Source organism: Dama dama, chromosome 1 (assembly GCF_033118175.1).
Source record: "Dama dama isolate Ldn47 chromosome 1, ASM3311817v1, whole genome shotgun sequence".
In the NCBI taxonomy this organism is placed as follows: domain Eukaryota; kingdom Metazoa; phylum Chordata; class Mammalia; order Artiodactyla; family Cervidae; genus Dama; species Dama dama.
The window spans coordinates 15775669-15791341 of NC_083681.1; the positions used below are offsets into that span (position 1 = coordinate 15775669).

Sequence of the window (15673 nt, forward strand, 5' to 3'; positions counted from 1 at the left end):
CATCGTGATTATCTGGGTCATGAAGATCTTTTTTGTACATTTCTTCTGTGTATTCTTGCCACCTCTTCTTAATATCTTCTGCTTTTGTCCTTTATTGTGCCTATCTTTGCATGAAATGTTCCCTTGGTATCTCTAACTTTCTTGAAGAGATCTCTAATCTTCCCCATTCTTTTCTTTTCCCATATTTCTTTGCATTAATCACTGAGGAAGGCTTTCTTATCTCTCCTTGCTATTCTTTGGAACTCTGCATTCAAATAGGAATGTCTTTCCTTTTCTCCTTTGCCTTTCGCTTCTCTTCTTTTCACAGCTATTTGTAAGGCCTCCCCAGACAGCCATTTTGCTTTTTTGCATTTCTTTTCCATGGTGATGGTCTTGATCGCTGTCTCCTGTACAATGTCACATACCTCTGTCCATAGTTCATCAGGCACTCTATCTGATCTAGTCCCTTAAATCTCTTTCTCACCTGCACTGTATAATCATAAGGGATTTGATTTAGGTCATACCTGAATGGTCTAGTGGTTTTCCCTACTTTCTTCAATTTAAGTCTGAATTTGGCAGTAAGGAGTTCATGATATGAGCCACAGTCAGCTCCTGGTCTTGTTTTTGCTGACTGTATAGAGCTTCTCCATCTTTGGCTGCAAAGAATATAATCAGTCTGATTTCAGTGTTGAGCATCTGGTGATGTCCATGTGTAGAGTCTTCACTTGTGTTGTTGGAAGAGGGTGTTTGCTATGACCAGTGTGTTCTCTTGGCAAAACTCTATTAGCCTTTGCCCTAACCAACCTTATGAAGGGGAAAATGAGATAATATGCACAGAATGCCTATGTCAGTTGCCTGATAGGTTATCTCCTCCTATCTCTCAGGTTGCCAAATTTAGCAAATAAAAACACAGAATACCTGAGTGTCCTTCATTTTGTCTGACAGTCTTATTCCTACAACTTCCACACATGGTGGGACCAGAAGTACATAAAGGTACCAAAGTATATCAGGTGTGCTACAAAACAAAACTAGAAATATCCATCTGTGAAGTCACAGAAAATCTGTCGTCTCTGAAAGCTAATTGCAAAGTAAAGAAAATGAGAGTAGTTACTAGACTCAAAATACATGTTGCATGTTAACAAGAGGTAGAAACTAAACTTTTATGAAGGAAATTGAAATCTAAAAGATCAGTCTCTAAATAAGGTCCATGATTCGCCACTGACTTGAAAACATGAAAAAAAAACAAAAAACTAAGATCCATGATTCTTGACTATGACTGCAAAATTGTTCTTACCTTTTGAATAACAGTATTTATTCAGAATTTGTTACCTTTTGAATAATAATATTCTTACATTTTTGAATAACAATCTATACATTTTTACAAGTGGGAAACTAACAATGCAGTTTATTATATTTTCATTTGTGTTTTCTAGGAGAAAATTGCTCCACAAGATCAAATAAACAGACATTTGACAAGGCCACCCCCAGATTATAAAGACCAAAGAAGAAATGTGGGCAACATGCAACCAGCTGCTCAGTATTCTGGTAAGTGTTCTTAAAAATTAATAAAAATCCTAACTGTGAAAAGAAGAACACTGTTCAGTTGTTAGTATTCCCTCCTTTCCTCATTTCATATTTAATTGTAACATCTTTCTTAGACTCCTTCTCTAGCTCCCATTTAACTTTCAATCAGGACCAAACTGGACTATTTTTCAGTCCAGGCATTAGTTTTTCTAACTTATTTTTGTTCCTCATTCGTGGTTTTCACCGCTCTCGGGATTACCTCTGAGAGTCTAAAAAGCATAAATATTTTCTAAATGCTAGGTTCAACCATTCTTCTCCCAACAGCATATTTTGACCCAGACAGTGTAAGATAAGCATATGTTTCACCCTCACGATCCCATTTGTAATTTGCATAGGGTCCAATGTTTCTGTCTCCACTTTGGGCTCAGCTCCCTAAGACAAATAGCCCTATTACCAAAAAATAATTGAAAAGCAAATTAAGTCTTTAGGAAGTCTCTCAAACATACCAAAGTTGGATTACATGTAAAATACAAAGCAAGGGACTTCCCTGGTGGTCCAGTGGTTAAGGCCTCTAGCTCCCAATGCCTGGGGCCCAGGTTTGATCCCTGGTCAGGGAATTAGAATCCCACATGTCTCAATGAAGAGTTGACATGCTGCAACTAAGATTTAGTGCAGCCAAATATATATATATATATACACATATATATATATGTATATACACACAAATATGTATATACACACAAATATGTATATACACAAATATATACACACACACACATATATATGTATATAGAAAGCTATGTATATATATATGTATATGTATGTATATATCAAACAAAACTTCTTAACAGATCTCTCAATATAACATAGATGACAGACACTACCCCTAAAATCTCTCTCCTTCCAGTCTCTGAACTCTAAAAAACCTCTCTCAAACCTAGCCTGCGTGGCCCCTGCTTTCTCCTAGTCAGCATCGATTCCACTCTTTTCTGTCCAGAACTCCCTGGACCTTCTCATGTAAATTAAGCTTGTCCTTGAGTGTCCCAGATTCTCTCTGCTTTACCTGTTATCTTCATCTGTCCAGGAAACCATAAAGGAGATGCTCTAAAGAGGGAGGGGTATGTGACTATTTCTGTTCATTAATATTTTCCGATCCTGTTAAGTGTAGTAGCCAATATATTGTTCTAGTTTATTTCACCTCTTTCAAATGCACCAGATTGCCTCTTTCCACTAAAATCAGGAGTGGGATATATGTATTCCATTCTCTAAGATTCCTTTGCCTCGGGGCAAAAACAGGATTCGCAGTTTGAGTCTGTCCTCAAGGAGGCTGAATGACAAGATGGGTTTTATTTGGAGCATGGCTTCTTATACCACAGCTTTCTTGGCCCACCAGTAGGCTTGGGGTAAGCTAAGCGCACTTTGAAATACTATGCCACATTCAAAGCGAACGTTTGGGCTTTTTTTTCCCCAGCCATGTGAGATTCCCAGCGAGAGCAGGGAGAGGCTGGTTAGTGGCTCTATCATGTTATCAGGGGTCCAGGCTTCTTTATTTTTCTACTCTGCCTTCTTGAGCATGTAGCTTCCATTGTAAAGGTTGCCTGGCCACCACATCACCCAGCTTCGTTTCCATATTCCAGGTAGAAAGATGAAAGAAGGGAAGAGGTAAAATGGCCTTCCAAATGAATCAGATTCCCTTTTTAAAGTAGGGTTTTGGGGGATACTCAACTAGTAACTTCTGCCTTTAGCCAGAATTTATTCATATGGGCCCCCCACCCCCACCCCATCAGCAAAGAAGTTTGGCAAATTGTGGCTTTTCGGCTGGGCACATTGCTGCGAAATGAAGGCTGTGTTTCTAAGGGAGACGTGGAGGTTGGTGATTTAGACCTATAAGTCTCTTCCACAGTGTATATGGGCATTTCGTAAGGGAGGCATCCTTAGCGCTAACTCCCAGACAGGTAAGAATCACTGCTCTAGAGTGCTGCATTTCCCATGTCTTCTAAGAAGGAAATAAACATCAAGCACAACACAAACTCTTTTATCATTCTTTATTTCAATCTGAGGACAATAATAGTCACTTCGGCCAGATGTTAATCTTAGAAATGCTATATGAAAAGCACCTAGGACAATTTCTACCACATATCAGGAGCTTCTAAATGTTAACTGTGATTAATATTTTGTTACCTTTATGGAAATTCTCTTCTGATCGTTTAAAAATATAGCTCTCTACAGGGGTAGGATGGGGGAGTGGGAGGGGGTATATGTGTACATATAGCTGATTCATATTCACAGCAGGAAATAAGACAACGTGGTAATAATGCACTTATACTCCAGTTTAAAAAATACTTTGATAAATAATGAATACCTTTTAATTAATAAATAATGTGTGTGTGCATACAGTGTAAAGCAATTATACTGCAGTTTAAAAAATACTTTGACTGATAAATAAATGAGTAATTTTTAAGAGTGTAAAGTAACCTAAATAAAGGGTGCAAATTTTGAAAAGAAAAAAAAAAAAGACAATAACACCAGCCAAATATATCAACTTCTGAAAGATGTCCTCTTAATACAACATGTTCACTCCATAACCATCACCATCCTAGACTTTGGTCTTACAGGCTATCACCTTTGGAAAATTGAATTAAGTTGAATTTTTGCAAAATTGATTCTATGCTAATGTCACCCCAGATGTTTGCTACTTAAGTGACCCTAACAATAAATGTTTTGGAAAAAATAAAAAGGCAGAGTTCTACTCACAAACCTTTTCAGAGCATATTGTTAAAATAGGGGGCATCTACAGGGAGTGATCTGTAAAGCCTCTAAAGTGTTTTCCATAGCATTTCTATAATGGAAATGGCCTTTTCGTGAAACCTCCAGATACCGAGATGATATTGCTTCATGTCATTAGCAGCCTGTGAACTCTGAGTTATTGTCCAAGTATCTCCTATCTGACTCTGATCCCTCTTCATTAAACACTGCCCTGCAAACACAGTCAGGGCCCTGTGCTAAACCTGGAGATACAAGGAGACACAAGAGAGACAGCTCCTGCTTCAAGAGGAATGTAGTCTAGTAGCACGTATTTTTAAACAAACAGCAAGGACTTCTGTCTTTCAAGGTGTGTACCATGCTAGCTGTCCTCAAGCGGTAGGGGATAGCCTTGGGTTATAATTGCAGCCATTCTCTTTTCACACACTGCCATTCTGATTTTCATATGTGTCTAGTTATCTGTTTCTCAGTATCTCTGATTTCCAAGTTATAGCTTTGTTTCATTGTCTCATTCATTCATTCAGTAATTATCAATTGAATAATTATCAGTTGAATGCTGATCCACTACAGTTTGAGAATATGATAGTGAACAAAACAGGCAAAAATTCTTTCTTTCAGGTAACTTATCATCTAGCAAGCATTTTTATTTACCTTTCTGGCATTCCATTTTTACCTCTCAAGATGTCTTTCCCATGATGATTTTAACCTCCCCAAGCCAGGAAGATTTCAATGTATTGATTAATCACTATCTGATAGGGTGGAGCCTCTCTATTTAGCAGGCTGTGGTTGAATAGTCCCACATTCAATCACTTATTTCCAGGCATCGATGTAGCCTCAACTGCAGCTCCATGGATTTCCCAGTACAGAAGCTAAATGCCAAGTAAAACTTGAAAGAGCAAATGCTGCTTGGGAGAGGAGGCTGGAATATCAGGGAAGGCTTAATGAAGGAGCCTGGACCTTGGTCTGAGCCTTTGGAGAAAAGATAGGACTTGGTGAAGTAAGAAGGGCATCCTGTGAGAAGGAAATGGCATGACTGGAAGTAGCTCATGGTGTGTGGATACCAATGCCATGATAACTGTACCTCCTAGAGCAGAGTACCTCTCTGTATGGAGATTATCACTGGCGCAGGGATTGCACTGAATTCCAAATGTTTGAAGAGATGGGAATTTACCCATCTTGTGGCAAATTCTTGAGTGGGGATGATAAAGATGAAAACTGGACATGATTTTCAAGGCCATAGATTTGGACCGTTGATCTAGTAGCCATGTATAAGATGCATCCACATGTTCTAATTTGGACCCGGTGGGTAACCAGTAGCATGGATTTTAGGACAGCTGGGAAGTCAAAGTTGTAGTCTTTGGTCTTGAAACAGAGTAAAGGTAATTCAGAATGGAAGATTGACTATCATTCCTCAGTGTTTCCAGAAGGAGAGTAAAGCCTGAAAAATAGAACCATTCTATTTCAGTCTTTTTTCTACAGTGTGTAAACTGTTGACCAAGGGATAACTTAGGGTGATGCTTCCCCCCAAAAGCTGTCAGTCCTTTTATGTAATATGCTGTGATGATTATTTCTCTTACTCTGTTCTTATACCCAAAGGCAGCCTCAGAGCCAATAAGCTATTGTCAACTGCTCTAAGAGAGGAGATAACCTGCTGTTATGAACTAACATAATTCTCTTCTTTTTCTTAGGTGGCTCATCGACAGCGAATTTAAACTCTAACCAGGCTTTGGCAAACCCAGTTTCAACGCACACCATCCTAACTCCAAATCCCAGCCTCATGTCTCCTCCTCATGGGACACGAATGCCGTCCTTACCCACAGGCGTTCAGAACGTAGGGATGTTCGGGAACCTGCCTTGTGGTCAACCCAGCACGTACAGCGTCACTTCAGGAATGAGTCAACTGACCCAACCGAGGAACCCAAACCAACTGATAGCAAATCAAAACAGCCCTCTGATGCCACGGCCACCCAATTTAGGGCCCAGTAATAACAACAATAATAATGTGGCCACTTTTGGGGCTGGATCTGTTGGCAGTTCGCAACCATTAAGACCAAATTTAACCCACAGCATGGCCAGCATGCCAGCACAGAGAACGTCAAATGTAATGATCACCTCCAACACGGCAGCACCAAACTGGGCCTCTCAAGAAGCAACAGCCAAACAACAGGAGGCGCTGAAGTCTGCAGGAGTGCGCTTCCCTTCCGGCACGACTACAGCCTACGCGCCAAACCAGTCACTGCAACAGGCGGTAGGCAGCCAGCAGTTTTCCCAGAGAGCAGTGGCTCCTTCTAATCAGTTAACACCAGCCGTGCAAATGAGACCCATGAACCAGATGAGCCAGACACTAAATGGACAAAACATGGGTCCGCTCCGAAGTCTGAATCTCAGACCAAATCAGCTAAGCACACAGATTTTGCCGACGATGAACCAGGCAGGGACAGGGCTGAGCCAGTCAAGGACAGTCAGCCAGCCACCCTCCCTGGCAGCCGGCAGTTTTCCTTCACCCAACCAAAGTTCCAGGGCATTTCAAGGAACTGACCATGGCAGCGACTTAGCTTTTGACTTTCTCAACCAGCAGACTGATAACATGGGCCCTGCCCTAAACAGTGATGCTGATTTCATTGATTCTTTATTGAAGACAGAGCCTGGTAATGATGACTGGATGAAAGACATCAATCTTGATGAAATCTTGGGGAACAACTCCTAGAGGAGAAGAGGGAGACAGTTCACAAACTGCAAGCACTAGAAGGCAGTATTTTACAAGGACTCTGGAAAGGCCAAACTGTTGACTTTTAGTTGGACTCTAGGGAAGATACCTTGGGTTAAAAATGGAAAGCAGAAAGTAACTGTAGTGGTGAACGTTTTGGTCCAAATGCTTGTTTTAAATCTCAAACCTGGAAGTAAAGCATTGGGATCACCTTTGCCTGTCTAAACCCCAGGGCACAGTATCCAGTTTATCCAAACAGAACGGTGATGTTGATGTACAATTAGTTGTATAAAATAGGCTTCCCAAGGTCCTCTTCTCCCTGAAAGAAAAGGAATAGAACTTGTAGCTCGTCTAAACCCCATGCAGAGGTACTCGTTCCAAGCAACGAGCCACAAATTCCTTAATCTGCTCCAACAGATGTATGTGTGATTTAACCTCTCCACTCCATCTTTTCATTTAGGTTTCCTAAAACTTCCAGGGTTGGTTGAAATGTTATAGATTTGTTTGGAGTAACCAGTGTCCTAAGTGAGGAAAACCGGAGAACACAGAGAATATCCAGTAGACTCTCAACTTTCTTCCCCAGATTCATCCCTTACTTTTCCAGTTTTCTCACCGATCCTGTCCTTCAGCAAGATGCTGTGTCTAGTAAGGAACAGGAACGCAGAACTGGTCAACTTTTTTCCACAACCAGTTTCCAAACCCAGTTTCTGAATCTTAAGCTTCAATTATGGTCTGTCCTAATCATACTGAAATATTAGTGCACACCAGTCTGCATCAGATCCCACTATTTAAAAGAGAAAACACTCCATTGGGCATTGCTTTAAAGGAGATGTATTAACCACAAATAGCCTGAAGTGTTACTTACTGTTGATGATGCCTGCTGGTTAGTTTCCATACTGAGTGAAACTGAACCTGGCCCTGTCTGCTTATTTTGATGGTCAGTGACTGATTTGTAAGAAGAGGAAGTTTGGAAACCAAAACTGAAATTATAAAGTGTCATGTTTTGGTTGAAGATAAGAAGCAAAAGGTCAGAACCAGGGATGGTGGGTACACATCTGTGTCATAGGGTTTGAAGGAAAGTGTAATTGAAATTAAAAAACCAATTTGGCCTTATTTAGACACATTATTTGGGTGAACAACTAAATAGAATGTGATCTGTCAGTAGCAGTCTGCTCATTCTGTTGTCCCTGATGTGATGAATCATTACCACATGCTAGATGGGCCCTTCATATCCAGGTTTTCTCCCTCAGGGCAGAGCACTGTATCAAAGAAAGAGTTCCTGCTGAATTGAAACAGATCAGCTGTAAAATGGGGAATATGTATGCTGATTTGGGATGTATGCAAAATATTACTATCATTTTCCTCATTAGAGAGGAACACAGGTTATCTTTAGCCTGTTTAGTTATATACTCACGTATTCAATTATCAAAAGATATTTAACTGAAATCATTTAATAACTCTTTAAATACTTGTTCTAGAAAGAACACATTTTGAAAGTTCTGCAAAGCCCTCTTGTGATCTTTAAAATGTCTAGAAGCACTCTCTTTCTTTTACACAATACCAACATCACTGGCCCAGAATCTTTTCTGTGCTAGGTTGTAAATATAAATAAATTACTTGTTTTGTAAACTTTTGTAAAGAATATTTTGGTAGAAATACTTAAAGCATATTCTTTGGGTTATATTTATACATATGTGAAATAAATATACTATCAAAAGGTTATATTTTATACAAAAAGTAAATTGTTACCTTTTGTATGCTAATATACAAAATTTTGTATAATATGATGGTTTATTTTTAGCTCTTACACTTCACCCTAGATGGTCAAGTGGGAACTTTTGAAAACTATCAAGAGGCTTGTTAGACAAATTTATTTCTGAAACCTCAATAAGAAAGCATTCCAGGTTTCAACTCTTTCCTTTTTATTTTTTCCGCTCCCAAATCCTCCTTTAAGCCCATAGTTCCCGTGTCTTGTTTATTCTGCTACGCACAGTGTATTGTCCTTGTTGCATGTTCTACTGTGTTTTCCCATTTTTATAAAACAGTGTTTCTCCATGCAAAAAAGTAAGGAAGAATTTATGTACATATGAACACTTTTGTTTTATGGCTCCTCCATGTTACTGTATATATATCTGCCAGCACGTCCCAGTTACACTCCTGTGATTCAGCTTATTTTTACCCTAACATAAATAGTATGTTTTTGTAGTAGATATCAAATTTAAGAGATAAAGCAATCAGAATGTTTGGATTTTCTTCTATCTTAATGTGAATTTCATAATTAATGTCTATTTATTCAGCTATTCATTAAAATACAGGATTCTTTGGAAAAAAAATGGTGTAGTCTATAGTTTCTGTTTGTTGGCAGCCTATTACCAAAGATGATGTAAGCTGAGATAATGATGATTTGATAAACATTTGCAGCCAAAACTTCAGGATTTACAACTTAAAAGCTATGGGAATGCAATCTCCCTTTTATAGAAATACCAGACTTCTTAATTGTTGGCACTGCTTATCATTCTGACACAGTATCCATGAGGTAGAAGTGATTTTTCCTTTTTTTTAAATTCAAAGACTAGAAAGCAGTTTAAGCAGATAATTCATTCTTGGCTTTGTGTTAAGCCCAATGAAGACAGATAACTCTGTTCTAAGTGAATGCACTAATATTACTTGCATTACTGTAACTGTACCCATAACTGTAAAGATTTCAACTTGTAAGACAAGTATTTTGTATCGTGTATAATCTCATGTGTTAAAAAAAATAGCTTAAAAAATTCCGAAGTGGTTCTCTTGTATGAAATCATGTTTCAGTCACCAACAATACTGTTGCACTATCACAGAAAGTTCTGATGGGCAAATTTTTTCTTTGGGAAGCTTCTACTACTAGTGAAGTGCTGACTTGTCTCATTTCAATATTCTTCACTTCACTTAGAAAGTTGGTATTAAGATCCCACATCCACAACAACTACCAAATACTGGAGAAACATTGCCTAATTCTCAGGCATGGTGAACCCTTGCCTGGCCTGCTGTGTGGCATTTGGTCAACCAGGCTGACTGAACACCAAACAAGGTAAACACAGCCTCACTGAGCATATTTACACAGTCCTTCTTGGGAGTCAAGGAGATTGAGAGAAAGATGGGCCTTTGCAGGAGACAAGGGGAACCATTCTATCAAATTTTCTCACTCAACTGTTGAAATATGTTGTTGGGGTTCCATTGTCCCTCCCTCCTCTGCCAAAAAAAGATGTGTGACATTATCCTTTTTATTAGCGTTATTAATGGAGCAATAATAAAATTGATATTTTATGTCCAATGCCTCTCCAATGACTCTGGAAGGTTGTAAACAAATAAAATCAGCATCAAAGAGAAAGATAAATACCGTACTCTAACACATATATATGGAATCTAGAAAAATGGTACTGAAGAATTTATTTACAGGGCAGCAATGGAGAAACAGACATAGAGAATAGACTTATGGACATGGGGAGAGGGGAGGAGCAGGTGAGATGTGTGGAAAGAGCAACATGGAAACTTACATTACCATATGTAAGATAGATAGCCAACGGGAATTTGCTGTATGTCTCAGGGATCCCAAACAGGGGCTCTGTGTCAACCTAGGCGGGTGGGATGGGGAGGGAGATGGGGGGAGGTTCACAAGGGAGGGGGTATATGTGTACCTATGGCTGATTCATGTTGAGGTGTGACAGAAAACAGCAAAATTCTGTAAAGCAATTATCCTTCAATAAAAATAAATAAATTTTTTAAAAAAGATAACAAAAGGAGCACATAAAAAAAAAAAAAGAAAAAAAAAAACCCATAGCCAATAGGATCCACTGTTATTCATGATTTATGAAGACTTACTCCTCCACCCAAGAAGGACATCAAGGACAGAAAGTGTCCAGGAACTAGAAAGTCTATCTGAAAGCCCATGGTGAGGTTAAGCCAATGGACACATTTTTTTATTTTCTTTTTTGTTCATCTTTCTTATACTACCCAGTACTATTAAGTCTGCCATGGGGCAATCATGTCTCCAAATGCCAAAAAAGAGTCAAGAAAAATAAAAATGGATGACAACCAAAAATTCCTAGGTAGAAAAGACAAAGGCAAGAGACTCCTACGGGATGCAGTTTGTACTTTCGAGAGGGAAGAGATCCTAGAAATGAAGCAATGTCAAAGTTGATTGAAAACCTCATGAGAGAAAAGAAGTGGGGGAGTCTAAATTGGAAAATTTTTAAATGTACATCAATATACACTTCACGTATATGTAAACACACTACACATTATATTTATACTTAATCTAAGTAAGGCATAGGTGATATGATCAACATGGGACAACACAAGTGTTTGTGATAGAATAAATGAATGAAGGGTTGAGCTATTGAATGGATCATTCTAATGGCTTCCTGATGAGTTGAATTTGGAAAAGAAAATAGAAAAATAAGAATGAGAGAGAAACTTTGGTGGGTGACAGGAACTATGAGATTCGGGGGGTGGGTGGGAGTCACAGGCTGGAGGGGTATGAAAGTAATGGGCATTACAACTACTTTTTGATCAACCTAGAGGGGTGGGGTGGGGAGGGAGATGGGAGAGAGGTTCAAAAGGGAAGGGATATATGTGTACCTGTGGCTGATTCATGTTGAGGTTTGACAGAAAACAACAAAATTCTGTGAAGCAATTATCCTGAAGGATAATAATTTTTTATTGAAATAAAAAAAAAATTAAAAAAAACAGATTAACAGATTTGATCACACAGATACTTAATTTTTCTGTACTAAACAGAGACTGCCTACCTGCCTGCTAAGTCGCTTCAGTTGTGTCCGACTCTCTGCGACGCCATGGACTGTAGCCTGTCAGGCTTGTCTGTCCATGGGATTCTCCAGGCAAGAATATGGGAGTGGGTTACTAGGCCCTCCTCCAGGAGATCTTCCTGACCCAGGGAATCGAAACTGCATGTCCTTCAGCTCCTGCATTGCGGGTGGATTATTTCCCTGGCCTAAGACAAATGGAGAAGTATATTTTCAACATATAATATGCAAATGGTTTATAACCTTACTTTACTTTTAAAAGATACATTGGGATGTAATTCATACACCATAAAATTTACCCATTTTAAGTGCAGGGGGAAAAAAAAGGAACTAAAAGACAGCAAAAATAAAGATGAAATATATAATTCTAAAATTATCAAATCAATCCTAGTATGTACCCATAGAAGGATACCTGAGAAGAAAGAGGGTAGACATATGAGTGCAAAAGAGAGAGAACGCTCAGAGTCTTCCTCTGTGCTTGCCAAAGGTAGCACACAGGCTTAAACGGTGTATCTGCTATTTCCATTTTATATCTCTGTGACTGTGTTTCCTCACTCCAAGATGAGGACTTGGGGCTGAGATGATTCTCATTTCTTCCCAACTCTAAAACTCTGTGATGATTTTTTTCCAAAGCTAAGTGGAAAGTTAACCAAAAAGACTCAAAGCATCATTTTCAAAATACAGAAATCACTGTCCAATCAACCTTTTGAAAAATTTCAGATTTCTAGTCAACTTTATTTACCAAAGCATCCTTCTCCTTGAAAATTAAATCACATGAGAATGACATTTCATCAAAAGTAAGCCAGAACTTGTGTATAGACAAATAGAAAAATAACATAGATGTAGGTGCCCACTGACCAGTCCTGAAAATCAAAAGCTGGGGTGTGATAGTAAATGGTCATTTTCTTGTGAGATCATAGAATTTCATAAAATATTTGCCTACCAGTGAGAAGAAATTCCATACTTCATACATACAATGAGCAGTGTACTTCATTGGCTATATAATAATGGACTTTCGTGAGTTTTAAATGGCAGTATAACATCTTTTAAATACACTTCCTAAGTTCCTATAACAGACAAAGTACAGGTAATGCCCTACTGTTAACTTCATTGTCAATAATAACATTACTAAAACACCACACCGTGAGAATTAAGAAAACATACTGACCTTAGGTTTTTAAAACTAAATGCCGTCGTCTCTAACCTGCATGCAATAATATTAAAAGCGGGCTTTTGTTGAGTTTCCTTCTTGCCAAATTGAATCATCATTAGTGCCGCTGTTGCTGCTGCTGCTAAGTCACTTCAGTCGTGTTCGACTCTTTGTACCCCATAGACGGCAGCCCACCAGGCTCCTCTGTCCAAGGGATTCTCCAGGTAACAATACTGGAGTGGGTTGCCATTTCCTTCTCCACATTAGTGCCGGGATGTGCATGACTATGTAGAAACTTTTTTACAATACTTAGAATTCTATCAGAAAAAGGAAAGGAGAAAGAGAGAAGAGTACGTAAATGACTGTAAATACATAGAAGGTTTTTACAGGGTTCTCTCAGCAAAAAGGATAGAAGGAGGAAGGGGAAAAGGGAGAAAAAGACCTCAAACAGGCTTAGAGAAAAGAATTTACTGGTGGACGTAACTACAAAGGCCAGGTGCTAGCTCTGGGTTTAGGCACGGCTGAATCCAGCAGGTAACAACGTCATCAAGAATTGGTTCTTTTCTGTCCCTCACCTTTGCTGCCCTGTTCTCTTGACTACATTCTCAGGCAGGCCCCTCTTCATGGTGGCAAGATGGTTGCTAGAAGCTCCAGACAAATCCTTGGAACTCCCAGTCTCAAGTGACCAACTTTGCATCTCACAAGCTTTGATTCGGACACGTGCCCATTCCCAGACGATCACTTTGGCCAGAGAGGTGAGGTCTGATTAGCAAGTCCGGAGTCAAATGCCTTTCCCTGGAGGCAGATGAAGTATTAATACTACCAAACTATATGAACTAAGGGTAGAAAAGAGGTGATTTCTCAAAAGAAAATCTGTATTGTCAGAAAAAAAGAGGGTTACTGAGTCCAAGCTTGCTCTGCTTGCCACATGTCAGGCCAATGAATCCAAGAGGTGTTGAGGCAAGGAATTACTTTATTTGGAGAGCTGGCTGACTGAGAAGATTGCAGAGTAATATCTCCAAATAACTGTCTTACCTGGGTCTGGATGCCAGGTTCTTTTATGCATCAGAGATCAGAGATGGGGGGAGGTAAGGAAACAAAGTAAAAAGGCCATTAATCTTGCAAATACCCCCTAGAATGGCAAGCCATGTGGGGGGATGTGTTCATTTCTTTCTTCCTGACATCCACAGGTGGACAAGGTCCTGAACTAAGGAACTTTAACGGGCAGGGAGAGGGGCAGGATTCTCTGAAGCAGGCCTTTACGTATGATTATAATAACAAAAGCAACGGAAAGCAACTCAAAGAAATAATTCCAACCCGGAGTCAGAATTGACTCCTTCTTGCAGCAAGAAGAAGAGAGAAGGAAGTAGGGACGGAAGGAGGGCAGAGGGCAAGGGAGGGAGATAAAGACATTGAAAATAAAACCCCAAATGTGTACTATCATTTTTTGACTGCAGTATTGCAGTATTTCCACACACACTGTTTTTCTCACATCGTCAGTGTCAAAATCTCACTAACAGCTCAAGCATACTCAACAACTTCCAAATCAAACCTATTTACTGCATCCACCTCCTAGTCCCACACACCCTAGTGAGATATGCTCTCTTCTGCCAGGTCAAGATGAACCAGCAATCTAAGCTCAAAAGATGTTTATCCCCTCCCAGTGTAAGCAGGTGGAGAAAGAATAGGATGGTGGTAATAAGGAGTTCTATTTGGAAGAGAAACTGACATGTAAACATCACATCCTTCCAACCAAGAAGAATCAAGACTTTTCTGCCTTGGAGCCTTCACATCAATGGTCTGGGGAGGAGAAGCATTAGGAACTCCCCTCTTTCCTCAGGATGCATGCCAGCTGCATTTTACAATGAGAATAATCGCCCCTTTCCTCAGGAAGTATATTACAGTAGGTGTTGGGGTGGGGCGCAGGGGATCTGACTTATCTCAAGTCCCAATTATATCTCCCGCTACCGTGCTTATCTGTTTGAGTGTGCGGTCATTTTAGTTTAGGACTGAGAGTTCAGCTTGTCAAAAAGTATCACCGGCTTCTAGTCAGGGAAATAAGAGCCACTTCAAATCGTTAAAGTGTCAGAGAAACTCCGATGCAAGGAATTGGTGCTAAGGACTGGTTCCATGGGTGATGGATGAGCTGAGAAGCTGAGTGGGATGATTAGGGCATCCTGAGATGAGCGAAGAGTCAGACACGACTGAGTGACTAACACTTTCACTTTCTTCAGAGCACAAGGTTTAAGTAAAAGGAACAGAGCTACTGTAGAGTCAGACTTGTTCTTCCCTACTGCATGAGGAAGCATAGACGTCTTCTTCCTCATTCTTGTCATCTTATAATGACAAGAGAGTTACCTTAGCCTCAAGTCTGTGTCCCAAGCTGGCAACATGAAAGGCAAAATTATGAAGGGCAAGAAATGTTGCTTACAGAAAATCTTTAGTTTTCCATTTGGGAAAGGTCACTCCTCCTCAGAGACTTCTACCACACCTCATTAGCTATGACTGTGTCTACGGCCTTTCAGATCTTTAAGAGAGGTTGGGTATTAAGGATTTAAAGTTGTAGCCACTATAGCAAAGGATAGCAAGGGAAACAGGTGATTGGAAATGATGGCAAATACAAGTATAAAGACATGCATGAGAATGAAAAACAAATGAATTTGAGATGTTAAGCATCTTTGAGGGATTATAGAGAAATGTGATTGAGAAGGTACACACAAGGAACTCAAATTATGTTATTTTCCAATG

The 15673-nt window shown here is 39.5% G+C and overlaps 1 protein-coding gene across 1 annotated transcript in view; it reads left to right on the plus strand.

Annotated features, from left to right (window-relative positions):
- The window catches only part of MAML2 (mastermind like transcriptional coactivator 2), a 394028-nt gene extending 384281 nt beyond the window's left edge, over window positions 1-9747 (plus strand). Inside the window, exons 4-5 of the mRNA XM_061143726.1 lie at window positions 1413-1524; window positions 5955-9747. Coding sequence (XP_060999709.1) covers window positions 1413-1524; window positions 5955-6973 — 1131 coding nt within the window. The 3' untranslated portion in view covers window positions 6974-9747. The remainder of the gene's footprint in view (window positions 1-1412; window positions 1525-5954) is intronic.
- Window positions 9748-15673: the final 5926 nt, after the last annotated feature.